General features: G+C 38.0%; 1 protein-coding gene across 3 annotated transcripts; it reads left to right on the top strand.

Annotated features, from left to right (window-relative positions):
- The first annotated feature begins 1,527 nt into the window (after positions 1–1,527).
- Positions 1,528–21,130, top strand: LOC139131605 (inner centromere protein A-like). 3 transcript variants are annotated; one of them, XM_070697726.1, is made up of 16 exons: positions 1,528–1,713; positions 2,839–3,144; positions 3,662–3,769; positions 4,638–5,930; positions 6,907–7,081; positions 7,694–7,841; positions 8,491–8,677; positions 8,975–9,083; positions 9,309–9,449; positions 9,896–10,005; positions 10,727–10,970; positions 11,878–12,083; positions 12,676–12,907; positions 14,446–14,588; positions 16,570–16,679; positions 18,421–21,130. In XM_070697726.1, exons 2-16 carry the CDS (start codon positions 2,987–2,989, stop codon positions 18,597–18,599), a joined length of 3,543 nt encoding a protein of 1,180 aa, XP_070553827.1. In that variant the 5' UTR covers positions 1,528–1,713; positions 2,839–2,986; the 3' UTR covers positions 18,600–21,130. The 3 variants fall into 3 exon arrangements, with proteins under 3 accessions (XP_070553827.1, XP_070553826.1, XP_070553828.1); XM_070697725.1 differs by having other exon boundaries at positions 8,488–8,677; XM_070697727.1 differs by lacking the exon at positions 18,421–21,130 and having other exon boundaries at positions 8,488–8,677; positions 16,570–16,687.
- The last annotated feature ends 5,507 nt before the right edge of the window (positions 21,131–26,637 follow it).

Genomic DNA, 26,637 nt, shown 5'->3' with positions numbered 1-26,637 from the left:
GATTGTATTGGATGAGTTGCATCACCCCATTCTCACAAGCCAGAGCAAAATTTCTGCTGATCTACGCAAAAATCCTCTTATGGGTAGCGCTAAGCTTGTTGCCGTAAAGAGGTGCGTGGCTTATGACGATGCATCACCCTTTTTTCTGATCTCTACATACTGCACAAAAATTTTGTATCTGCTCATTTTTGAAAGAGAATTTCTTCCCTCAGAGAATTTCTGCAATATTTTTATTTCATTTTATGAAGTCTTCATTCTTTATTGTTTATTTCAATTACAAAATAAATGACAGAAAACAGCAGTCAATGGCAATGACACGATGTGTACTCAATGGTCCTAACTCCATAGTCCCACCCGTATCTCTGCAACCAAAAAAGTACCACTTTAGAAAGCCGTAATTATTTACGGCCTGGGGGCGTCAGAGGACTGTGGGGGGGGGGGGAGGGGTCACTCAAAAATTTGAAAACTCAAAATGTGGAGAGGAAGAAGGGGTGGGTAACTCAATTTTCTGTACGAAATAAATTGAAACACCTCTCAGATTGCACCAGACTGCACCATTGCATACATAATTTCTAAACCTTTTCACAGGATCTGGACAAAACTGAACTGTTGTGAATTCATCCTTTACTATCACAGAAACATATTTTCATTGACTTAGGTTCAATACCCATTTTGACATTTCACCATAATGTATTCAGGCTTTTCATTAGAAGCTGGCAGCTGGTGAAATTACACAAGAAGGTCACAGATTTTCCATTCCTGCATATTCTTTGGTCTTCAATCTCTGGCAAACTGAGAACTGTTTTTTGCAAAATGTATTGTCATTGTTTGGTTCTTGAGAATGTTGTTACTCAAGACTGATCATGCAAAAAATGTAATAAAAATGTCAGTGTTCAATGTAATTTTCAAACAATTTTACTGAGTGCAAAATAAATTGAAACACCCCAGATTGCACCTTTTTCACACATCAATTTCTCAAAATTTTCGATACGAGAGGGGGAACCCCTCTTGTGCTCTCCCCCTGGGGTATTCTAACAGTTGATAAAAAAATGAAATTAAAAACACCTCTCAGATTGCACCAGACTACCATTGCACACATTATTAGCAGACTACCCAGCTATTAAAGGAGCGCCTGTGCCAAAAGTGCCCGAAGTGCAGTGGGTATTGTTGGAATATATAAATGACTTAAGGTACCTTTTGCGCATAAAAACTTTTACAAAAAGTCTTTTTTACCTCCACCTGTGGCGGTTTTAAACTCGGAATTTTATACGTAATTTATTGATTTTTCCCCAAGACTGTGTATATATGTGTGTGTGTTTTTATTGTAAGTCAGGAGCTTTGTGGTGCCTAGAGAAAATTTTCCATTTGAGGATGTGCGTGTTTCATTAATGGACAATAAAGTAATTTGAATTGAATTGAATTGAATAAACAAAAGCACCATTCTCTGCTGATGTATAGAACGGTGGTGGCGCTATATCAGTGACGTCATGAATTTACTGTCATTTCATTGGTCACTTTTCTGTTGCCAAATTTGAAACGTATATACAACGAGACGCCATATCAGTGGATATTTTGCCCAATTTAATTCGTTTTCATGTACTTTCGGATCACCATTTGAGTGCAAAAAGTGATAGATTTGCTTAGTGATACTAAGTTGAATTTGCTTTTAGAGTCGTATTGGTCAAAATTTGAGCAGCACGTGAATACAACGAGGTAAGTGTCAAGAATGAACTGATTTTACACTCCGAATCCGTAGCCTCTACCACTCGGGTAGGTTGGTCATTGGAGTGGTCTGCAGAACACGTCAAGGAGTGGCAGGGCTCGTTTTCGCAGCAAATTTTACACGCCAGACGTACACTTTGCATCCGTATTCCTATCATTTTACAGTTATGAATGCAGGTACGTAGCCTTCGACTTTCCGCGACGATTTTGTGTGGTGGAGAAATGGGTACACTGCTCGTATGTTATTGATGTTCATTTTACACCACACAAAGTCGTCAGAAACAGTTGTGGGCAACGGAACTGCATAAACAAAAAGTTATCAGTGAACATAAAAGCCGTGATTTTGAAACATCACAAATTTGTACTTTCCTCACGAAGTTTACATGTTCTTCGTAACAACCCTTGTCAGTCAGCCCTCTACATGTTTTGTAAATATTTCAGCTTTATAGGTCAGTGGACAAAATGTTTGTGGTAAAATATCGAGTATTAAACTTTTATCGTTTACCTTATATGAACATTCGGATCATACCATTGATAGAGGAATCGTGTAAATAGTACATAAATATTGTGCAAAGTAAGGATTTTCACCACAAACATTTTGCCGACTGACATAAGCCGAGCAATTTAGAAGGCAGGCTGAAAGTATCGAGTGTTAACTTTTATTGTCTACTGTCAATGAACGATCGGCTCATACTAATGATAGACGAGTCATAATACCATAAATTATTATACAAAGCAAGGATTTTGCATCATGAATCTTCATTCTTGGTTTTGCAGTATTTGTTGCTTTATGAAATCTAAATTGGACCAAAAGACCCAAGCCAATACTGGAATAGCTAGAGGTCTTACCATGGCTGAATACCAAAATTTACACAAAATCAAGGTCAACAACCCTTCATAGGTCAAGATTGCTTGAGAAAGATGTTTGCTATATCACAGGCGCCTGGCTGGTCAGCTCATGATTCCCTTATGATACAACAAAAATATTTCTGTTGTAGTATCATAGGGGATTCGCAAAGTGACTAGCCAGGTGCCTGTGGTGCTAGCAATGCTAGAATTATCTTAAACTTTTCTAATGTACATGTATGTTAATGTGTATGTTTATTTTTCTTACAGACATCCATATAAAGACAGCTTGTTTTATTCAATACCAAACCTTGAATATCCATGGATCGCCTTGCAGTCTGTGTGTGAAAATTCAAGCGCATCTGTTTGATTATTGTATTGGTGACTGTTGTACACCATTTTCACATCAATTGTAGTAATGCCTCCAATAGAAACAAATCATGTTTCTAGAGACCTGGGCTTTGCCCTGCACCAGGTCACAACAAAGAAACTCAAAGATTTCCTGCATTCCTTTGAAAACGATCACATGAAATGGTTGGAAGAAATTCTTGTGGTAGCGAAAGAATCATTTCAAAGGTATGGTATGAGGACATGTGTACATGACAGTGACTGGTTTAAGTCCCAGCAAGATCTATTTTACAACTGTAATTTTCATGGACTATCAAATTTTGAATTTTATCACAATATTTATGGTACTGTAGGGTCTATGGTTTGCCAACCACGATGCTTTTCAAGAATTTGAAGTTCATTTAAGTTCTCATACTTGAGAATATCATTACACCAATTAAAACTTGCCTCTCAGACTAAGTATCTTGTTCCCTTTGAGCTACATTGATGTTCCACTGACTAAAAGTCTAAAGGAAGTTTGCTGTCACAGTTGTATTTCACATATGAGTACTGGTGAGGACTTTATGCCAAAATTTTTTCAGGAATTACTGGATTGCTTCAAGGAGTTTGTAAGTGAAAGGGAACACTGCTTGTATGTTATTGATATTGATTTTTTCATTTTTACCAAAGATCTTGTCAGATACCTTTTCAGTTTCACTTTTAGTGATGGCGAGTCTCTGGTTTTTTTTTTTCGTCTCTAACAAAGGACCAAAGAGCCTGAATTGCTTCCGAAAACACCATCAGTTAAGAACAGGAGGAAGAGACGACTTAGAAAAGACAACGAGGAAAATTTACCCCTGTCAAAGAAGAGAAGGTACAGTCACTCATTTAGAAAATTACTTGACAGTTGTGTATATGATATGTTCATGTAGATTCCAAATCACTGTTTTCCTCACACATTTCTGTCTCAAATTGTTATTGTAGATTCATTATAACTATTGCATTGCATTTTACTATTTTTAGTCTTCATCTGTGTGTCAATCAATTCCAATTTGATACGCATTCTCAGAGTTGCTTTGTTCGCAATCTTAAAATGACTGAATAAGTGATGTGCATCAAAGACAACGGGGAAAATTTACCCCTGTCAAAGAAGAGATGGTACAGTCATTTATTTGGAAAATTACTTGACATTTGTGTACCTTTTCATGTAGATTCCAAATTACCATATTTTCCTCTCACATTGTTGTCTCAAATTACTGTAGATGACCATTAATTCATTTTTGCGATGGTTTAATGTATCATGTAAAAACCGGGGTTGAATATATGCATGGTCACCCATTTATTCAGTAACTTCCAACATGTCAAACACTATAAGTAGTATCTCGTATCAAACAAATTCGTGAAAAATGGCTGACTTTGTCCCTTTAATGGGTGAGATTTATCACCAAGAATGGGTAAACCTTTCCCACGAAGGGCCTGGGTTTCCCGTTCTCCATGATCTTTCAAAAGCTTTCTCCAAACAAGTCGACTACACATGTTCACAATTTTCATTAGTCGCATTCTCTCTTTAACAGAAATATGACCAAACCAAGTGACAATGTTGAAAGTTAGAATGCTTTCCATACAGCCACGATATACAGAAACAAGGATGTGACTGCTAACATTGAGAATCTTTAGCTTTCTCAGAATAAATAGCCATTGGTAAGCTTTCTCATAGATTTTGTCTGCATTCTCTCATATAGATCTCAAAGTCTTGCCTCAAAGAGAAGTAGTGCCAGGAGGTCAGTCTTAGCAAAGGTAACCGAGGAAGCTGAGAGTAAAGAGGAGGAAGATGGAGACGCACACAAATCAAAAGAAAATAAAAAGAAAGTCAAAATCACCGAAACTACTAGTGAGGATATGCTGATTCAACAAACAGCAGGTTATGATGCTCAGACAGCAGAGAAAGAAAGAAACAATCTGGTTGTGCAAGAGTTGGCTGAGAAAACAAGTGAAGCTAGAAAAACTTCAACGCCACCACCCGAAACAAGGAAACCTAGAAGAGGTGCATCGCGAGCAGCTACTCTGCGCCTGAAAAGGCAGCTAGACAGTGAGGAACAAACATGCACACCACCTCAGATGACAAGAATGACAAGAACTGCTTCGCGCACAGCGCTACAGAGAAGCAGATTGGGATCCCTGCGCAACAAAGCAAACACCACCTCACAAGAAGCAAGCAACACAGGAGTAGCAGGGTCAAATGAAGGTGCTGTCTCTGAAAGTGTCACAGAGGACTTGGCTTCCAAATCTAAATGGGCGCCCAAGATTGAACTAAGGCACGTCATACAATCCAGCAAAGTCAAAAAGCTGATCCATGTCCATGAAGAGTACATTGTTGCCAGTTCCTCCGACGATGAGCACACACCGCCAAAGCGATTACGCCTTGCTAATGGAAAGAAGGGACGCATGGAACCGCTGAAGGAAAAACCAGAGGAGAACAACAGTCAGGGGATCAAATTTTTCCCTCCAGTGTCAACAGCTGGTGGTGAGAGTACCATGTCTAGTGCATCTGAGAAAGATACCTCCGTAGTCACGGTGAAAGTGAGTGATTCTGATGAAGTCACATCTGCTTCTTCAGACACCGGTAGTGGCAAAGAAGGTAATCCCACATCAGCTGCCACTCCAGAGGAGACAGACTGTGGGACTTCCCAAGAGGTGATTTGTATCAGTACATCTCAAGATGAGGGCAGTGCTGGCAGTCAACAAGATGAGGGGCGACCTGCAGAATCAACGTGTGATATAAGCCACAAATCTGAAGAGAAAACCAAACCCTGCTCTGAGTCCAGCAGTGAAGAGGTTACCAAGGAAACCGCTGAGAAGGAGGAGACTTTTGAAGACAGCCTTGACGACAAAGGTGACCCTGACATTGAGCCAGACAGCTTGATTGAGGAGCCAGTCAGGCGTCAACTGCGTTCTAGAACCATGTCAGTATCCACCATGAAGTCTGAAGACGATGACTCAGCAGGGCAACAAAAGCGTCCAAACAGAGCTATCAGGTATCTTTCTTTACAAAGTACATTATATCAGTGTTTTTTGTTGAGGTTGGTAACGTTGGTAAATGTAACCAGGGTTCTGCAGTCATTTTACCAGGGATCCCCTTGGTATATCAATACAATTCAGGTTAGGAGACAGCAGCAATGTTACAAGAAATATGTTACAGGGTTCTCAAGTCATTTACCAATGTTCCTCAACGGTTGACAACCTAAGCACAAGCATTTCACAAGTACAGTACATTGTTTTTCAAAGCTGTCATTTTTTGGTAAGAAAGCAGTAAAACATCTGCATATTCATGATATTTTCTGCACAAGGTGGTTTTGATAGTTCTCACTAAAATTGTATTATTATATCAAATATATTTATTGCTTAGTTCAGTGACAACTCCCATTCATGTGTATTGAATCAGCAATACAATATGTGTGTATGGTAGTTGTAATGTTTGCAAGTGTAGAAATGGTAAAATCCAATGAACTGCACATCAGTCTTAAACAGGAACTTCCCCTATAAAAGCCGGATTATCGTAAATCTATGCAAATGTAATAACAAGGCACACTTCTGATCAGACATGCTGCGTTTGGTCCCAGAATCCAATAGTTTTGCCATGTTTCAGGCGTTCATTGTTATTGAATCTTGCATATGATGTCTGTGAATATACAGCGATTAAACTTGAGAATATACTGAAAAAATGTTTGTTTTTTTGTCAGAGAACGCATATGTTTCAAAATGTGTTCCTTGTTACGACCATTTGACCCTTTTCGCATCATAAAAGTGCCCATCATGATTGCTCAAATTTATCATACGGTAAAATTCAACACTCCCACCCAGAGTATGCAAATGCCTGTATCACCAGTAATCCCCTCGGTCCTGTAACCTCCCATTTAAGTTACCCAATGTCAACCCACAGTGTATAAATATAATGATCAGGAGACAATCAAATACTGACCCCTGAGCGCTGATTTTTCCCCCCACACGTAGAACTAAACAAAGGAAAGGCAGGAAAATGAGTAAGAAGAGATCCAGTGTTGCCAGTACAAGATCTAAGAGGAAATCCAGTCTTGCCAGCATCAAGTCTAGAAGTCTACGGAAATCAAGATCAGTTGTCTGCCAGAATGAGGAGTCCCAGCAAGAGTCTGCTGACAATTCTCATGAAGTAAGTTCACTATGGACCTGTGTAATCTTTTTAGTTTCTCAAGGGCAACAACGGTTACTTTTATATTTGTAGTGTTTTTTGTCAAGTTTTTATGATATAAGAAAGCATGTCATGATGCAGCATCTTGAAATATCAGAAAAGAGTCTTATTTTTGTTGTGAATTGTTAACAAAGGTTAAAAGTTAGCAGCTGTGACCATAACAATTGACCCTATGTGTATGTATCTACATACAAACCAACTTGAACTGATCCGTTAGCTCGGTTTGTAGAGCATACCAACTGAATTTGGGGGACTTGGCTTCAAGACCTACATCGGCCACTTTTTCAAGCCCCCAAAATTTGCAGTGTAGAGACAATCAGATGTGGTTGTGTGATTTTTCTCATTAATTTGTATCTACATATGCATATAGCAGTGTATTTGCACTTCCAAACTGGTAAAATTTGATTCATGTTATTACATGTTAATTAAAATATTTCACTGTTTCTCTAAAAGGCAGTAGACCAGTCAATTTTAACAGGTTTACGTTAAAATTGGACAGGGGTTCCCAAACCATGTACTCCATTGTGTCTCTGTTTGGCTGACCTCTAATCTTGGTTTGTTTTCTTCTGATAGGCTGATGATGAGAGTAGCCCAAGAAGGAAAATCCGTCGCTCTGATCCCGAGAAAGTTGAAGTGGTTGTGTGCAATCAAAATGACACAATGGAGCTTTTTGAAGACAGCCTTGAGCCAAATGTACAAGGCAAAGTGTCACAACACACTGGTAAGGCAAGCCTTTTATATGTACAAATGATGCTACGATGTGTTTCGAAATGCTTTTTGAAATATAATACTTTTACAGAATAATGTATGTGTGTGTGTTCATTTCGATTCTGTGTAGAAATCAAGACGTATGATGTAAATTGTAGTCTCTTTTAAGCAGTTATGTGTTTTTTTCTGCATATATTTCAGTGAACAATTTCGAATAAACATTTAAGCTGATTGTACCGATACTTTCTGATTTATTGAGAAATTGTTTTACTCCAGAATAAAAGGAACATGATTTGTTTTTACAAAAAATTGTGATTTACAGACTTGTGACTCTCAAGAGATTACATGGTGTGGGTACAAAAAACCCATGTGTGCAAAATTGGATGGAAATAAGTGTACATCTATATCTGCATGCATTTGTGCACATGGTGTTGTTTGTACCATGGCCCATTTGAATTCAGGTATCCATTTGTTTCCCAGGCCTAACTTGACCTGTGGCAATACTCACTGCAGTTTATGGGGCCAACACAGTGATTTTAGTGCAGCAAACGGACAAATATTATTGAAAAGCTATTGACATAAAACCACAGCTTATTCTCATTTCCATAGACCCAACACAAAAAATACATTAATTCACTTTTTTTCCTGTCAATATCCAGCAGAGGAAGATTTGAAATCAGATGATGTTGCCGGGCAACATCCAAGTTCTACATCGGACAAGGAGGTTAGCCCAGATGCAGAATCTACAGAGGAGCAGCACACTTGTGATAGCAATGAAGACGAAGGAAATGCCGCCAAGATTAGAAGAGTCGACTCTTGTGAAGAAGAAGAAGAAGCTGTTACTTATAGGTAACCTGTGAAAATAAAACATTCTGAAATTGATCAATGCAAACACTGATAGTACTCTTTCATTTTTGATTTCATTAGTTGTTAATTTTATTACCAATCGTATACAGTGTATGGGTTTAGACATTTGCCTAGATACAGTGGTGTTGTGCCTTGTTTCTGTGTTTCCTTACATTCAGCTACTGTAAAGACAGAACGTTAGGTTCAAAGATCATGTATACACAGCACAAACCACTTAGTAGGCAAACACCATACTTCATTACCCTCCAGTCTCACCCTGTGCCAATTCTTCCCTTCCAGCACTCCGGTGAGAAAGCCATATCTACACGGAAGTGGTGATGACCATAGCAGTGGTGGCAGTGCAGTGGATAGCACTCCTTCCCCTATCAGCACTGGTGGTACCCATCTGGTAAGCAAGCGTCAAAAACATTCCCTGTAACACTTGACATGCTTGACAGTGTATGAAATCGGAGAAATTAAAAACTGATTTTCTGTTGTCCTGTGTTTTTTGTGTCATGTAGGAGGCATATGATACATGTATATCTGTGTAGCTGTTGTGTTCTCATTTGTATATGATGAGCTAGAGTACATTATCACTTGTTAATAATTAGCTCTCCCTTCTCTCAAAACACAGAGGCACAAAAATTATGCGGCATCCTTCCTAAACGCTCTTAACCAAAAGCGCAAAGATAGTGGCAACTATCCAACAAACACTAACGGTGTCATAACTTCATTTATCAAGAGGAACACTCCATTAAAAGTCAAATCTGTCAAGGTATGTTGCGGCATCTGTCTCTCACTTTAGCGGTGTTTCAGAATTAAATGTCTGTAGATGCTGTTCTATGTGTGGACAAATAATGAACTTTGAAGTTTATTAAATGGGAATAAGGTCTATAATATATGTGTGTATATCAAGTTAGCTTTGTCATGTCAAAATGTATTTGCATCATCTGTCTTGGCTTTGTTAATTAACTCTATGATGCCAATGTTGCATGAGGTGGGATCAACTTCACTATTGAAAAATAGAAATGTTCAATCTGCCTGATAAATGTAAAAATACTGAGGAACATTTCCCAGCATGCATGCATCAGCGTGAGACGTTTGCACCACACCATCGCAAACACCTCCAACTACAATGGCAACACAAATCAGTGTCATGAAGCATGATTTCCTGTATTGATGACTGACAAAAATCTGCTAACCTATTCAATTTTCACCAAGGAACGGCAAAAAGAAATGAAACAACAGATTGAAAAGAAGCAGAAAAAGGAGGAAGAAATCCGTCGCAGGCGAGAGATTGAAAGAAAACAGCGACTGGAAGAACAAAAAAGGTGGGATGTCTATTTACTAGACTGGACAGACAAACAGAGATAAATATATTTTCACACACACCTTTATATTGTTGACACACATACATATTTGCACTTACATATGTTCTTATGTACACATTTATACAAATACATATGCAGTCACATAAATGCATACAGAAATGTACATTTCAACATTTACATACTTCGTATAGAAGTATGTCTGTTCATGATAGATACAAATGCATACAGACATACAAACATACATAAATACATTTGTACATACATACATACATAGTTACATACAAATTGACATGCATAAATACATGTTATATACATAACATACATAAATGTGTACAGTATTCATACATAAATAGTACATTCTCAGCAGGCACCTAACCCTTCATGTGACTTTTTGGGAGATTTTTGATGCTAATATTTGACAAAACACAAGTGGTACAGCATAATCATTATTCAGTGCACTATTTACCCAATACCCATGCCTCTACAGAGAGGCTATTTCCACATGAGTCTTGTTTTCTTGGTCCCTTCATGGACCACTACCACTGTAAATACACACATATGTTTACCAGACACCCACATATTGTGCATAGACTCAATACACTTGCATATACGCACACTTAGTCACACCCCATCTTCCAGATGTCTTTGCTGATCAACTTCTGTCATGAAAAGACAGTGAAACGTCACTTGACAGTACTGACCAATTCTTTCACCAACACAGGAAAAGAGAAGAACGAGCCATGAGAGCGGCAGAGGCGCGCAAGAAACGGCTGCAAGTGCAGATGGAGAAAGCACAACAGATGGAGGAAAAGTATGAACAAAAGCAGGCACTGACAGAGAAGGTCAAGGAAGAGAAAAAGAAAGAAGAGCAGAACAAGAAAAAGATTTTCAACAAGAAGAAGGCTGAGGCTGAAGCCAGACGAAAACAAGAGGAAGAAATACGGGTCCAGAAATTGAAAGAACAGGTATGAGAAAGTACTTGTAAATTTTGTGCTGTTGACTTGGTTGAAGAAAAGTCCAATTTTTCATGGTGTTAGATGCCAGTGTCACATGAAATATTATTTAGCATTAAAGCACACCCAGCGATGGTATACCATGAGATTTTGACCAGTTCACGACATATATGCACGAGCGATAGCAAGTGCATATATGGAGTGAACTGGTCAAAATCTCGTGGTATACCATCGCTGGGTGTGATTTATTGCTATTATATCATAACAGTATATTGAAATTCTTGCATGGAACCTCAAAAATGGATTTTTGCTTCAAGCTGAGAGCTCGCGCGCATACCAGCCATGGTATAACGCCAATATACCACGGTTCTTTCCGCGTCTCGACCAATCAGATCGCTGTATTAGTATTTGTGCCATCAATATACTGGTATGATATAACTGTACATAATGTTTTGTTGTTGCATGCATTACATGTAAATCAGAACATGGTTTTTGTTTCTGTTAGTTTTCTTTGATATGTATTGTCAAACCTGATAGCTGCGTTTTCATGGTGCTCCAAGGCATGACATGCTTTTGTTAATACCACAGTACATTGTTCCCTGATAAGTTAGCTCTACCAGATATGAATACGATTCCAGAGACAGCCTCTCTGATAATGTATCACCCAGTAGACAGCAAAGGTCACATTTTTTGGTAGGACAGCAAAAAACAATTAGTTTCCAGGTGAGATAAAACAGTTTGTCATAAAATTCAGAGCTTCAAAAGAAATGAATTATAAACGTCGTTTGCAAGTAACTAGGGTCATATTTCTTCAAAGAAAACTTGCCTATTCATTCAATAGCCGTGGAGTCATGATGATATTTGTGTCTGAACATTCAGTGGCCATGTATAGATGACGTTGGTTTCTGAACATTTGCAGGAAGAAGAGCAGAGGCGACACCAGGAGATGCTGCAGAGGAAGAAAGAGTTTGAAGAGGCAGAGAGGCTCAGGAAACTGGAAGAAGCCCGGAGAAGACAAGAAGAAAGAATGGCGGAGTTGGAAAGAGAACGGGAGCGGGAAATCCAGGCCAAAAAGGACCAGGAAATGGAAAAAGAGAGGGAAAGACAGAGATTGAAGGAACAAAGGTATAATGAATTGTGTAAAAAATGAATGTTACATCACTTGATAAATGTAAAATAGTAAGACATTCTCAACAAAGGGTACAATAATGTTAATAATTAACCCTTTAAGCACCAAAGTCAATTTTCGTTGCTGTTGTAAAATATAATCCAGTCAGTTTTTTCTCATTTTCCACAAAATTTTGATCAAAAACTTTAGCTAAATTGATGCCCATTTGGACTAAAATTACACACAAAAATTACTCAAAAAAAATCATAAAAATTGGTGAAATATTGCACTAAAATTTTCGTGTTAAAAATTACAGCACTCAAAGGGTTAATAATGACATGAATAATGACACCACTGTAATTCCAATTGTAATTTTGAGCTGTGTGTTATGACTTGGGTTTTCCATGATAAGCGAAACAAGTCCCTTATTAAAATCTTGACAAGGCTGTGATAGAGGCAACAGGAAGGCACAGAAAGTTCTTTGTGTGCTTCTAAATTTTAATTTGAAAATCAGATAATACAAGGTTACTTGTGTCATGGTTTAGGGTGACTGTACCTGCATGGAAAATGACTTTGTTGACTTTTTTGTCTATTTCTGCCCGGAAACAGGGAGAAGCAGAGAGAGGAGGAGAGAAGGAAGAGAGAGGAGGAGAGACGAAGACTGCAAGCTGAGAAGGAACGCAAGGCCAGGGAAGAGGAAGAACGCAGAGCCAGGGAAGAAATGGAGCGTATAGCCAGGGAGGAGAGGGAACGCAAAGCAAGGGAGGAGGCAGAGCGTAAAGCGAGAGAGGAGGCAGAACGCAAAGCTAGGGAGGAAAAAGAGAGATTGAGGCAGCAACAGGTAATGTGATGTCGCCGTGAATTTGCATTTGAAAATACTGTCAAACACTTTGAATTAGCCTCTTGGTCTTTTAGCAAAATGGAAATTTGAATTGAATTAGCGGGTTCTTAGAGGAACAAAGTTGGCCATTTTTCATGAATTTTGTTTGATACGAGATACTACTTATATTGTTTGACATGTTGAAAGATACTGAATAAATGGGTGACCATGCATATATTCGACCCTGGTTTTAGAAAAACTAAATTAAACCATCGCAAACCCTGGTTTTAGAAAAACTAAATTAAACCATCGCAAAAATGAATTAATGGTCATGACCATTAATTCATTTTCGCGATGGTTTCATTGATCGTGTCTAAAACCGGGGTCGAATATATGCATGGTCACTCATTCATTCAGTATCTTTCAACATGTCAAACAATATAAGTAGTATCTCGTATCAAACAAAATTCATGGAAAATGGCCGACTTTGTTCCTTTAATTATGCTAACACTGCACTTTAACCATTGTTTAGGTAGGGAAATGCTTGAATTAGCAAACCCTTGGCTCAAGCTAAATTAGTTGAGAAGACATGTTATACAGTAGTTTTCCCTAACTTTTCAATGATAGCTGTTTCTGTACATTCAGAATCAGTCTTTGCATCAGACTATGTCTACAGTTTATGTAAAATATTTGGATGTTCAAAATGTTCTTGGCCTGAGAGGTTAGATTGTATAGAATATGTATTGGAATTGAAATGATTGCCAATTACCAACTGTATGTTTGTAGTACTTTTCTCAGGACAGTACATTTGGATTCCTATGGTTAGCATAATTACTTGCAGAGATTTGTAATATTGATGGACTTGAACTACTGTGAATTTTTTGGAAGTGGAAAGAGAAAGTGATGACACTCACACTGCACTATAGAGCTATGTGATCTATCAGAATTTTCAAATCATTATAATAAAGGTATACAGTCGCCTGTAATCTAAATATGCCCATATATGGTCAAAGGGGCTTTCCTTGGTATTCAAAATGCCCATGTTAGGGCGCTGTTTTTAAAAAGTGGCCACCCGCTTAAAATATGTGATTAGTTAGATTTTCTCTTTCCATGCTAACTGTGGCAAAATTGGAACAGGTGACAGTATACCTTTAACCCTTTCAGGCCTGAGTTCCTGGTAACTTACCACAGCAACACTATACATAGGGGTTTATGCCCAAGTCTGATAGGGTTAAGATGAAATTGAAGGATATTCAGCCACTCCAAAGACCTTGGAGTGGCCTTGATTTAAAGCAGTTTTGATTGCCAGAAATGATATAACCAGGGTTTCTTCAGAGCCTAGAATGTTCAGTTCAAAGTCTGTGTGTAATATTTATAAACACCCCTGGCATTCTGTATTGTATCATTCAAAAACAGTAAGTACCCTCGATTTGAAAACAATACCTTCTGACACATCGTGATCAGGGTACATGTTAGGTCATGACAAAATAAAAACATTCAATTTCCTTTTGTCTTGATATGAAGGACTAAAACACCCAGCAAATGTTTCTTGCTCACAGGATACTGCACAGCATGAACAAGAGAAGGACGAGAAAGAGCGTGAACGCCTCAAGGCAAACATTCTTGCACACAATGAAAGTCAGAAGAAGTTAAACACCACAATTACCATGGAATCAGAGTCTTACGAGCTGACACCCCAGAGGTATGGTTCAGAGTGCTGATAATGTGTTTACAACAACTCCTGTTGTAATCGCTTAGCTGACGACATAACCCTTTATCAGAGATTTTCATGGCTGTCTGTTGAACGTGTTTGACATTTTTGTATCCTATTTAATATTCCAGGGAAATTGGCACTTTTAGTGCTAGATAGAACACAAGTAAAGGAAAAAAAGATTATCATGGCAGTGTTTCCGCTGCCCGCTCGCCAAATCGCAAATGCGAGAAAAAAGTAGCGTTTGGCGAGAAGATTTTGGCAAAAGTTAGCCAAACTTGCGAATCGAAAATTGCACTATGACGTCATCACTTTGTCTGTCCGCGCGCACATGTCCTGCATTCAACTTGAGACGTAATGCTTTATCTCTGTGCATCCCCGACCTTATGCGTCAGGAGATCCTATTTGTAACGCATAGAGTATGAATAAAATTGTAACGAAATAACTCACAAATCAATAGTACCGCATGTATATCATGACTAGTTGACTAAAATGTTGCGAAGTTTTGGGTTTGACTACGCGCAATGTGTGCCTACAGATAACTCCGTGCAGTGACAGCCATGTCATCGTCAACACTGAATTGAACTTTTGAAGGATCGTAGAGACGGTGAAACTAAGCAAAAACGGCAAACTTTCCTTTTTGACTTTGGCTGCTCCACCAATATGGGGGGAACCACCCCTACAACACACATTCTAAGCGCAAGTAAAGCTATGAAATGGAAAGAAAAATTATGATCAATGTAGGAAAGTCGACCGTGAATTTGGAAAGGAAGGTAGCGGCATGCATGGTCAAAAGCATACACATGGCATTTTTTAGAACGTAGAGCGAGTAAGGCACTCCTGAATAGCGAAAATGTTTGTGGTGTATTGCTGCCAACAAGAAAATACCTTTACTGGCGTTAGAAACTTGTGTGAATTGGCTTCCTTAAATATAAATTCGCGGCAATTTTCAGTGTATCACGGACCGTGGTGTATTGTGACGTGACATCGTATACAGACTTTCAGAGAAGCCCTCGCTCGTCCGCCGAGTCGGCCCAGTTCCACGTTCACATCGTGCAAATAAATACGCAAAGTCTTGTCGCGATATTTGAGCATTTAACTTGATCGTCAGTGAAACAAAAAGATGTTTCTCCATATCAAAAGGGTATATATTTGATATTTTACGGTTCTGTTAACATAATAGACGTGAACATTTGGATTTATGATCCGTGATTTCCGTGATCCATGGCATGATTCAAGCTGGCTGTGAATACACACTGACGTATTTGATGATGACCCCTGACCCAAGCGCCATTACGCTTTGCGCTGTCCGAGCTTCGCTTGCTAAACTTCAAGCGTAAAGCAAATGTATTGGAAGTCTAAAAAAATGCACATATTTCTGAAGTCTGAGAGTATTTTACTTTCGAACTGCTACGAGAATGGATATCTGATTCGTTTGAAAAAAACTAGTATGCTGAACCAGGTTTCGTGCCGTTGTCTGTAGCGATATGTACAGTATCGCACGATAGCGATTTCAGGTTTGTTACTGAATAAAGTTGCATACGCCTAACTTTGGACAAGTGTCGCTTGAAATTCGGACAAATTTTATGTTGTATGCGTGGCTGATGTTGGCACCTTGTAATCTGAACCATAAATTGGTGTTACTTTTAGTATCCATAGTAGCACTAACAGGGTTTATTTCCGTCATTCTTACGGAAAATGCAGACAAATTTATATTTTTACATATTAATGAGAAAGAAATGACATCATTTGTGATCAGTGGTATCGGCTTGGCTAATTGAATATCTGGTTTGGCGAATAATTTTTTAGGGCTTCTAGCCAAATTTGCCACAAGATTTGAAACCCAGGGGAAACACTGCATGGTATCATGCCCAGAAATGGTCTCTGGAATTTCAGGAAATGATTTTTTGTCTTTACGAAATGTGCCGGCTACATTGTCACATGCACTTCACTGTTGCCTATCCACTTACAGAACATACAAACCGGCAACTGAAGACAATTATGACATTGGTGATTTGGGCAGTGATGACTCAACAGATGACGAGGATGCACCAAGGAAGAAAATACCGAAGTGGGCCCAAGGTAAATGATCATTTAACCATTTCACATATAGGTGAAAAACTGGTGTTGCAGTATATCCAGGCATTGGTAGCAGGAGTTCATGCATGGCAGTGTCACGCGTGTGAAATATCTTTTTTGGGGAAAATAGTCTATTAAATTAGTGGATATCTGACTTGTTCCACTGAAAATAAACAAACTGCCCTACATGTAGGAAAAGTGTTTGTAGTTATAGATATAGAAAGTGTAGGCACTTAACTTGCTTTTGAGGAAAGGAAATTTTGAAGTGGAAATATTTAACATCTAATGCGTTGGTTCATAAAACTAGTGTAATTGATTTGTGTTCATATAATGGTACAAGATGATTCAAAACAATGCCGTTTGAAGATGTTGCCAAGATTTCTTTCTCACCAATGGTGTAAAAATTGGATCAAGTTGCAATTAAGTAACTTGATCAAAAGCTGCAAGTCAAAAATGTAGTTGTCAATGTAGTCATACTTTCAATGCTTTAAAGCTTGAAATCCTTGGTGTAACTCCACAAAAATGATGCAGTATTTCTCAAAGAAGTGGGTATTCATGTTCTGTTTCACACAGTACACAATTGCTTCTGGTAAATTCTGACCCAAGCACATGACTTGCCATGAGTAAGTGAAACACTCTTAAGCTTTGATTGTGCTTGCTACCTGAATCGCATGCTGCAAGACTTGAATATAATGAATTCATACTGAAAAATTTGACAAATCATGCTAGGGAGTCCTTTTTCTATTAACCAGGAAAGCCTTAATAAGATTTGGCCCAGTGTTTCTTAGGTGTGCCAAGAATTAAAATAATAAGGAGCAGCCTTTCTGTGGAGTAATCTTCATTTATTGTAAATGCTTGTAACAGAGAAAGCTGTGTCTTTTCAAATGTCCCTGTCCAAGCGCTAACTTTGCCTTTGATTCACAAAGTTGTGGGAATCCTGTATAGACAAGTTCAAAAATAGCAATTGTGAAATTCTTCCAAAGATAGTTTTTGATCCTTGAAGGTCTGATTTGAAGGTTTACAAAACTTGTAAAGTTTACAAAACTTTGTGTAAAATCAATGCTATCTTGTGAAAACTCAGAGATGTGCCAAGTGTGATTTGTAAGACAGAAATGACATGTAAAACAATATTGGTTGTTAATGTCATACCTCTTGATTATAAAATCCAAGCCCTTCAGAAAGTGGTGTGTTTGTACAGAGTATCACCCTCACCTTGTGGCTCTCAGGAAATACTTCAATTTCATCCGCAAACATGGATGGCTTAGTTTGCTTCTTTGTGCACATGGATTTGGCCTTCCCAAATACCATCATTTAAACATATGACATTCAGATCTGTATGACTTTGAGGAACACATTTCCTGTCCCATCAGTAGTTGTACGATCAAAAGAAAGATTGCACTTAAAGGGATACAGTCATCGGAACTGCGCTCAAAGGTCATGTGGGACCCATATGACCAATGTAAACACTGTATCCAAAGTACAGTGGTGATTGATGAAAGTTAAAACATATCTGTCATAATCTACATGTCATTGTATAATTTAAATGTTGCAGCTATGATGATGAGGTGCATCTAGATATCATGCACGAAATACATTGTTTGTACACCAGAAACTCGCACAGGTGCAGTTCCCACGACTGTTTCCCTTTAAGCCAGTGAAAAACTGATAACATTCCTGTGTGAAAAAGTGCTGATTAAGTTTCTTTGGAGTAACCTTGGTCTGTTTTTTTTATCTACTCTGGCAGGAGCTGCACTGAAAGCAACGCTGCTCAATCAAGAGTTTCGTCCGCCCAACCTTGACGAACTATTTGATGCCGTGGATCCACCTGACCTGGCCTTGATGTTCAAAAAGAAACGATCACGTTTCTTTAAGCGTACCAGCTCTGCTGTCTGGGATTCGCCCATGTTGAAAACTCTGGTCTAGAAGAATGGCAAAAAAAAACAACCCCTGCCTTTTCTTACTTTTTAAAGACATGCATATCTGCTACAGGTGACCAACCAGTAGTTTCAACCGCTTTCCATTTCTGTTTTATACATTATGTCAGCCATGGTAGCAAATCGATTCTTTCTTACCAGCTCTCAACAACTATGTTCTGAAATATCAAAGGTTACGCTTCTCTGATATGCACTGTCTGCGCTCAGGTCATGGTAATCTTGTAGTCTAAATATTATAACAAAATTCAGGCAAGAATGTGCCATTTACACATACACAAGAAGATAACAAAAAGATTTAAAGAATAGGTTATAAGTTTACAAAAAATCTAAAACCTGAACTGAAACATAGAATCACTTTGTAACTATACTTATTACTTTCTCCAATTGTTAGATGAGGAATTTGATCTTGACCTCATTTTTAGCGGCCAATAATGACTGTTCTCTTTAGTGTTAGATGTTTTTAGTTTTTAAAAAAAGTTTTGATCATATTCATTACACTATGAATCACGGTGCCACCTCTTAGAATGCTAAAAATTGTGGGAAATGTAGTTGACAGTTTCCACACCATAGTCATAGAATTCACTGTGAAAAGACTAATGGTGTCAGCTACCTTGCATTGACTGCAATTGAGGAACTGATGATTTATCAAATTTTGAGAGTGATTTACATGATGACCTATTTAGTTGTTCAACTGACAAAGTATTTTATTATCACCACTGCCTCTTCCACCGTCCCCAGTTTTGTTGATAGATCTCTACTGCCTTGCATTGAATCACTGCCATTTCCAAGGAAGTTTTTGTTTAACCTAAAAGAATTCCAACTTCTACACAGTCACCTTGGTGTTAATGTTTGTTTGATAAAACACTGCAACACTTTGGGTTTGCCAACACACCACTGCCAACATACCATGGAGATAAGGTAAAACATCTGAGCATTGAAACTGCCATTTTGGTCACTGATGTGATGCGGTAAAAATTTAACATACTGCCACAAACTTAGGATAACATGATCAGTGTTAGGTCTGATCTTCAAGATAGCAGTAATGATGTAGAAGACTACTAATATTGTTTGATAAGCTCATTTATTCAACACTGCCAGATCTTTGATCAATGCATGTGCTCGTAGAAAAACATTATTATCACTCTAAATTAAACAATACTTTAACCACTCAGAAATTTGCCAAGATGAAGCAATGTAACCCCAAATTTTACTCTGTGAAATACTTTCTATTTTACGGTATGTAATAAAACATTCATTCTCAGATAATTATTGAATTCTTGCTCAGGGTTTAAACACCTCTTTTAGTCTGCATGAAAGAAAGTACTTGTTTGGTGAACACTAGTATATCTGAGCTTTTTGACATACCAATAGAACCCATTGTGAAGCAAAGCTTAAGTAACACAGTTTGTAATATTGTATTTGGTTTGTGAAGCTGCCACGAATACACTTGTGGCAAGTATCAGGTTAGGGGGTATGGAGCATGTTTGTAAATTGTGATTTCAAACCTCTGACCAGTGAAAAGTACAGTTACCTTCTCTGACTGGTGAACTACTCTAATAGTAAATGAGTGTCCATGTGGTGTAATTGTGTAACATCATATACCAAAAAAGTTCAAGTTCATACAACATTTAAATGTTATAATCTTGATATTTTATTTTGAATGTCAGTTCAGCTTTTTATTTTTTCAAGTTGTTTACTGTTTGTTGTAAATTTTTGGTTTGTAGTATATTTTGGTATGAATAGCTAGCTATACTGCCCAAGTCATCAAATTGTTGCTAAATTGTATACTTAATTCTGCAAATGCCACAGATTCGTAGAATGATTGATTCTAACTTGGCAATGTCTGCTATAATTTACTTGAAGTTTACAATCTGTTGTGCAGACTTTATGTATGTAACAGCCATGAACTTGACTACCATTGCTAATGTTTACCAAAGATAATGTGAACACATCACCATCTTTCTGTAATTTTCCAGCACTCAGGGTACATGTATTAATAATTCCACATGGTGTAGGAAATTTCTAATATTCAAGATAGTCAAGCGGTTAGGGAGGGGGTAGATAGAACTGCACTCAAAAGTCGTAAAGTACATTATAAAATTTAAATGTTTATAGCCATGTTGACTGATGCATTTATTTTTCGTGCATGAAATACGTTGTTTCTAAACAATAAAGTCACACAGGTGCAGTTCCTATCATACCCTTCCTTTAAGTACCCAAAATTATTGTGGGATTTTTTCATTCATTCGTGACTTTACCAGTGTCTGGGCACACTAGCAATGTTTTACAATGTCATGTGTCTGTCAGATCCTAGCAGACTCTGCAACGATTGTTTTGATCTGAACAATGTGTTGGTTGATTCCAAGACCTCTTTTCAAATAGCAATGAATTCTGCGTGGTTGTATGAGTGTGCTAGCAAATAGTCCCATTACTTTACTCTGTATCACTGTCATCTTTTGTTTACAAATCTATCTTCTCTTTGATTATTTTTAGCTTCAATAAAACTTAATTGCTGTTTGATTATTCGTGTGGAAATCTTGTCATATATAACAAAGTACTATGAATAAAATGTAAGGTATTTCATTGAAAAACAGTGTGGTCTCCTTTTTACATGTTTTGTCAAAAATTCAAGTTATTTTGCAGGAAATTCATTTTCAGGGATAGTGTCAAGACTAGAGAAAATCAAACTGACTGAGCTGGCTTCTGCCAGTTTGCTTAATAGGCCAAACCCGGAATTCGAATCGACCATCGACCACGGTACAAACAAAGCCATGTGCGCAAACGCGCACAGACGTACGTGTATTTCCATACGCTTTCAGTACACATGTGGGTTTGTTTGTACCGGCATCACGTGATTATTTGGGCGTACTGAGTATGTAGAACGGCGTACGCATCGCGTCCTTTTTATTCCGGAGTAGAACCATTTTGATATACTATGTGATCTTACTGATATCGGACATCTACTGATACACCCTGTAAGTTGTTTCTTTGAATGCTGACACCTGACCTATGCATCAAAGCCATTTCCATTTTCGGCGCGCCCTTCGGGTGCAAGTTTAAGGGTATAATAAACAATGTATTGATGATCCAAGCAGCCACATTGATTTAAGTTGTCATGATTTCTACTTATCCAACTCCTCTATTGTGCATAACTGTCCCCTATAGAGACTGCTGCTTGTCATTTGACAGTGTGTCATATCCTTGAAATGGAAAGCCGTGGATTTGGGCTGACCATCGTTGATACATGCAGGCTTGCATTTGAAATAGCTGAGCGAAAAGGTATTGCCCATCCATTCAATAATGACAAGAAACGAGCCGGATATGACTGGTTCCAAGGTTTCATCCAGCGCCATCCACAACTCGCCATCCGAAAACCTGAAGGCTTGTCAGCTGCTCGAACATCAATGCTAAACCCAACAGTCGTCGGTGACTATTTCCGTAAACTTGACGAGATACTGACTAAACTAAATCTTAAAAATAGACCCGGCCAAGTCTATAATGCCGATGAAACTGGAATGAACACTGTTCATCGCCCAACAAACGTTGTTGGTTTGAAAGGGAAAATGTTGGGGTAAGTGAGACGTTTTTGTTGTTTCGTCAAAACCATTTTCACATTAATACCATGAAATTTATTTTTTTTCTTATTTTACAGATTTGAGCAGTAGACAATACACGTACATAATAATTATATTTCAAATCAATTTGAACAGCTATCGATAAAATATCAAGAAAAAAATGCTTAATTAAGTGTCCCACTTGCCCCACTTTCCCCTATCACCCCGTACGACGTTTTGCATAATGAAACAGATTGATTTTTGAAGACTTGTGCAATGTTCATGTAACTGCCCCTCCTACTTTGTTGCTCAGTTACTGTCAAGGGCGCAGTCATTTCGAACATTCCAGCCTCACATCACGCGCCACGAGCATCCGCCATTTTGCCCAAAATCTGGGCAAAATGGCTGCCGTCGCATACCTGACCCTTTTCGTGAGTGTAGTGCAGCCAACGGTAGAAAGGGGGCAGGGAACCAGACTACGGGGGGGGGGGGGGGGGGGGGGGGGGGGGGGGGGGGGGGGGGTGGGGGTGGCATACGCAAAGAATGCTGGGATTAAATTTTAGAAAAGCGCCCCCTGTGTCAATAACTAGATTAAAAAATTGCCAGTTTTTAGACGGAACGCTATAGTTTTCAGCTTGCAAAGTGGAAGGTGGGCAGTGCGGTTACCATTGCAATGATAATGACGGCATAATACGTCCCTTGTTTAACACAATAGGCTGTTATCATGGCGAAAATTGCGAATTTTTGTCCAATATTTTTACACATTACAGAAAATCTATACCTGCACTGCTGCAGGGTTTGACGTCGTGTACGTACGTGAACTACTTTCATCAGAGGGAAACTGGGCATAGTTGTCATACAAATGTATACGAAGTAAAAGTTAATTCTATTTTATCATGAATCAATACAAATAACATTGCCAATATTAACCCCTGGTGCGACAACAAGGGCTGAGCCCTATATAATATTAATAATAATTAGGTGTACATAAATGCACAGATTTACCTAGTTTTGTATTGGAAAAAAATTATTCATACTTTCATCATTGACTGCCATATATAATGAATCAACGTTTCGGTGAAATTCCAAAATCAGATTTCTTGCACATACCTGGACTTGTAACCACTCTAGTCTAATCAAAAACATAAATATCAATAATCAAGCATAAATACACAGATTTGCAAAGTTTTGTATTCTAAAAAAATTATTCATAGTTTCGTCATAGACTCCAATGTATAATGGATCAACATTTTATGCGAAATTCCAAGATCAAATACCTTGTTCCCATGTTCACTTGTAAACAACCCATGCTAATCAAGTATATTTATATCAGTTATTAAACATCTATAGATGAACAGATATTGCCAGTATTATATTTGAAAATACACATTCATAGTTTTCTTATAGTCGACTACCATGTATAGTGAATAAACATTATCGATGAAATCTAAAAATTACATTCTTTGTACACGCATGCACTTTTTACCTGCCACTTCAAGCAAAGTACAGTTACATGAATTATCACACACATGTGATTTGATATTTTTTTGACAAAGCGTTATATCGGCTACATTTTGCCTTCCTTTTGGGAGGGGGACTTCAAAAGTATAGCAAGTCAGAAGAAGGTCCTGAACACATTGCGGGTTTGTTTGGGGTATTGAGTAACAGGGCAGGGTCACTTATTTTCATGCATTGCAGGGATAAGGGGGAGGGTCACTAATGTTTGTGCATGAACTTTTGAAGGGTCTCTATTTTTGATGCAGCAGTGTTTCGAAAAACACCGCCCCCCTGTAATTTATGTCCAGTCCCTAATGTCAGACAAGATCAAGAACAATTTTGTCAAATTTCATTACTTTTGTGCAGTATATAAAGAACAGTTTCTTGCTGTCTCCCTACAGCGTACTGAAACTCACTATATTTAGTTTGTCGACAAAAGCCTGCATATATGAATATTGAGTGATAATTGAATTAGAGTCCAGACTCAAAGTCATTTGTCAATGATACAAATGCCGGGTACATATTCACAGGTTGTGTTGGCAAGCTGAATATTGGAAAGTTCAACACCCTGTAGGAAGAAGAACAGGAATGCAGTTGTATAAACTGGACAAAAGTAAAACTTTGTACAGTAAAGAATCAAATTTAAATGAAAAAATGTGTGACTAAATGGAATTACCGGTATTTTTATTTTACTAAATTTACCATTATTTATATACATCAAAAATTTCAGAGTGAAACGTTTATTTGGTGGAATATTTTAGCCTTCATTATAAGTTGTTAATTTTGTAGCCGGTTTTTGTGAACGCAGCCTTACAAAGATATTTTCAGAGCGCTGGTTTATTTGAGTAGGGAGCCTGGTATTGATGACTAAACTTGACCTGCAATGAAAATGGATTGGAGCTTAAGATCTGGGCGAAAGGAATGAAACGGGAAAGAGAAAAACTGTGCTTGAGGTTTGGGGTTGTGTGGTACGAGTACTTTGAGCGGTCGCAATCGTCCACAAAGACATTATTTCACTGCCCAAGGTTTTTCTCTTTCTGATGTGAAGATAGAACGGAGTGTACGAAAGTGCATTGGGCGCATGTCACGGAGAAAGATTACCACAGCCGGCTCTATTGAATTTTTACGTAAAACGATTGGAACTCGAGCAGTTTGCTCGTCATCGACGAAATTTTGGCGGGGTGTGGTTGTCGATATTCTAATCACTTGTCATGGCATCTGTAACGTAGTATTTAAAAACACTAGGTTCGCGTGTAAACGGTGGTCAAAGATACGGGCATTCATTACTCGATAGCACAACCTCTGAGCAGAAAAACTCTTTTAGGGATGGACCATTAGATCTTGGGGGGTGGTCACAATGAAATTGTGAAATTTTTTTTTACTATTGTAAATTTCTAAAAACAATTTTTTCCAATTGAGATTACCGGTGCAAATTTTCTTTTCAGAGTAAATTTTCCGATTCATAATTCGTTTTTAGTTCGTCGCTGTCTGAGGATAAAGAGGGCAAAGATGTGGTGCGAAGCACCACAAGCGACCGCGCAAGTGGTCACGGGGGAGGTCAGGAGGGGGGTGTCCCCCCTCCTGCCATTGGAGCTTTTGAAAAATAGAGATTAAAATGGTGTTATTTGGTGGCACTTGGGGAGCATTTTTGTCAGATTACACATCTTCCTCTGAAACATGGTCTTCTTGCTCCTCAGTAGCTTCCTATAATTTTGAAAATTGACTATTTTGGTTTCCTGGCTTCCCTTTCTACTGCGTGGTGAAATGCCTACATTCACCCCACCAAACATCATGCATATCTCATGATTTACAATGGATTTTGACAAGCTGAGAAGCTGTTTGCAAAATATAGTGAAATTTGCATATTTGTGTTTTTAGAGCAATTGTTGCCCTTTTTTGATCAAAACATCTATTTCTCTGTAGAAGCATGTCCAAATTGATTGGATGTGTATAGATGTGGTGAAATTTCAATATTTGTCTTTTTAGGGCAATTTATGCCATTTATGGTAAAAAAATCTGTATTCTCTGGAAGGGCTTGTCCAATTTCTTTGAAATTTGCTACATAAGTTCCTTAAGATTTGTTTAAATCATGATCTTTTTTGTGGTGGAAAAATTCTTCAGATAATTGTCATTCAGCATTTGCTACACACAAACGATTATTTCATGCAGATTCATTCAGTATTTGCTATCGAGAAACTTTCAAAGTTCAACCCTTTTGTGTGTTTTTGTGTTGGGATTTGTTGCCATGGATAGATGGCATTCTACGTAGTGTATTGTTGAATGTTAAAAAATGTGTTGCTGTTGTTTTTTGAGGCTGTTTTTTGAGAAAAAAGAATTGAAAATGCCTTTTTAAAAGCAAAATAATACATAATGACTTGATATGTTGTTTCATCATTATTGACGTGTTTCTACTTGTTCACCCATTCTTGCATTCATCATTGCAATAAAATGCTGTGAAAAAAATGAACCTGATGTGGCCTGCATCTGTTTACCTTGATCTTAAAAGGCAAATATAACTTTCTGTCTTGACAACCATACCATAGTTTCAATGTTTTACCTAGTGTACCTGCTTGGTTTGTACGCAGGAAACAAGTAGAAAACAGGCTCTATAATTTTATAATTTTCAAGTGATCAGAATACAAAAGTCCTGAAAAGATAAGATAATCACAACTTCCAGTATAAGGGATACAGTCACTCTAAATGTATAGATTAAAATTAAAAATGTGCCTGGAGGATGTACTAAAAATACAGAAAGTTGCTTCCTGTCGGTAAAATCTAAAACAAAATCAAGATTTTAAAGACTTTTGCAGATTTTTTTTTACGCATTTGTCTTCTTACTTATTTTTTTTATTTTGCAAACTAGTTTGAAGATTTTTTTCCCCCTAACTTTCTGCTCTGAAATTTTTTTTTCTGTATTTGACCACCCCCCTCCCAAGATCTAATGGTCCGTCCCTTAGTAATCTATTATTAATAGCT

Source organism: Ptychodera flava, chromosome 4 (genome assembly GCF_041260155.1).
Source record: "Ptychodera flava strain L36383 chromosome 4, AS_Pfla_20210202, whole genome shotgun sequence".
Lineage (NCBI taxonomy): Eukaryota > Metazoa > Hemichordata > Enteropneusta > Ptychoderidae > Ptychodera > Ptychodera flava.
This window is presented reverse-complemented; position numbering and strand designations above follow the sequence as displayed.

What these genes read in the sequence shown, in the direction of transcription:
- LOC139131605 (XM_070697725.1), top strand. Translation starts at nt 2,987, where the DNA reads ATGCCTCCAATAGAAACAAATCATGTTTCTAGAGACCTGGGCTTTGCC. An exon ending in AGAGATTGAGGCAGCAACAG is followed by an intron (nt 12,908 to 14,445) that starts GTAATGTGATGT and finishes TCTTGCTCACAG; the next exon opens with GATACTGCACAGCATGAACA. An exon ending in TACGAGCTGACACCCCAGAG is followed by an intron (nt 14,589 to 16,569) that starts GTATGGTTCAGA and finishes ATCCACTTACAG; the next exon opens with AACATACAAACCGGCAACTG.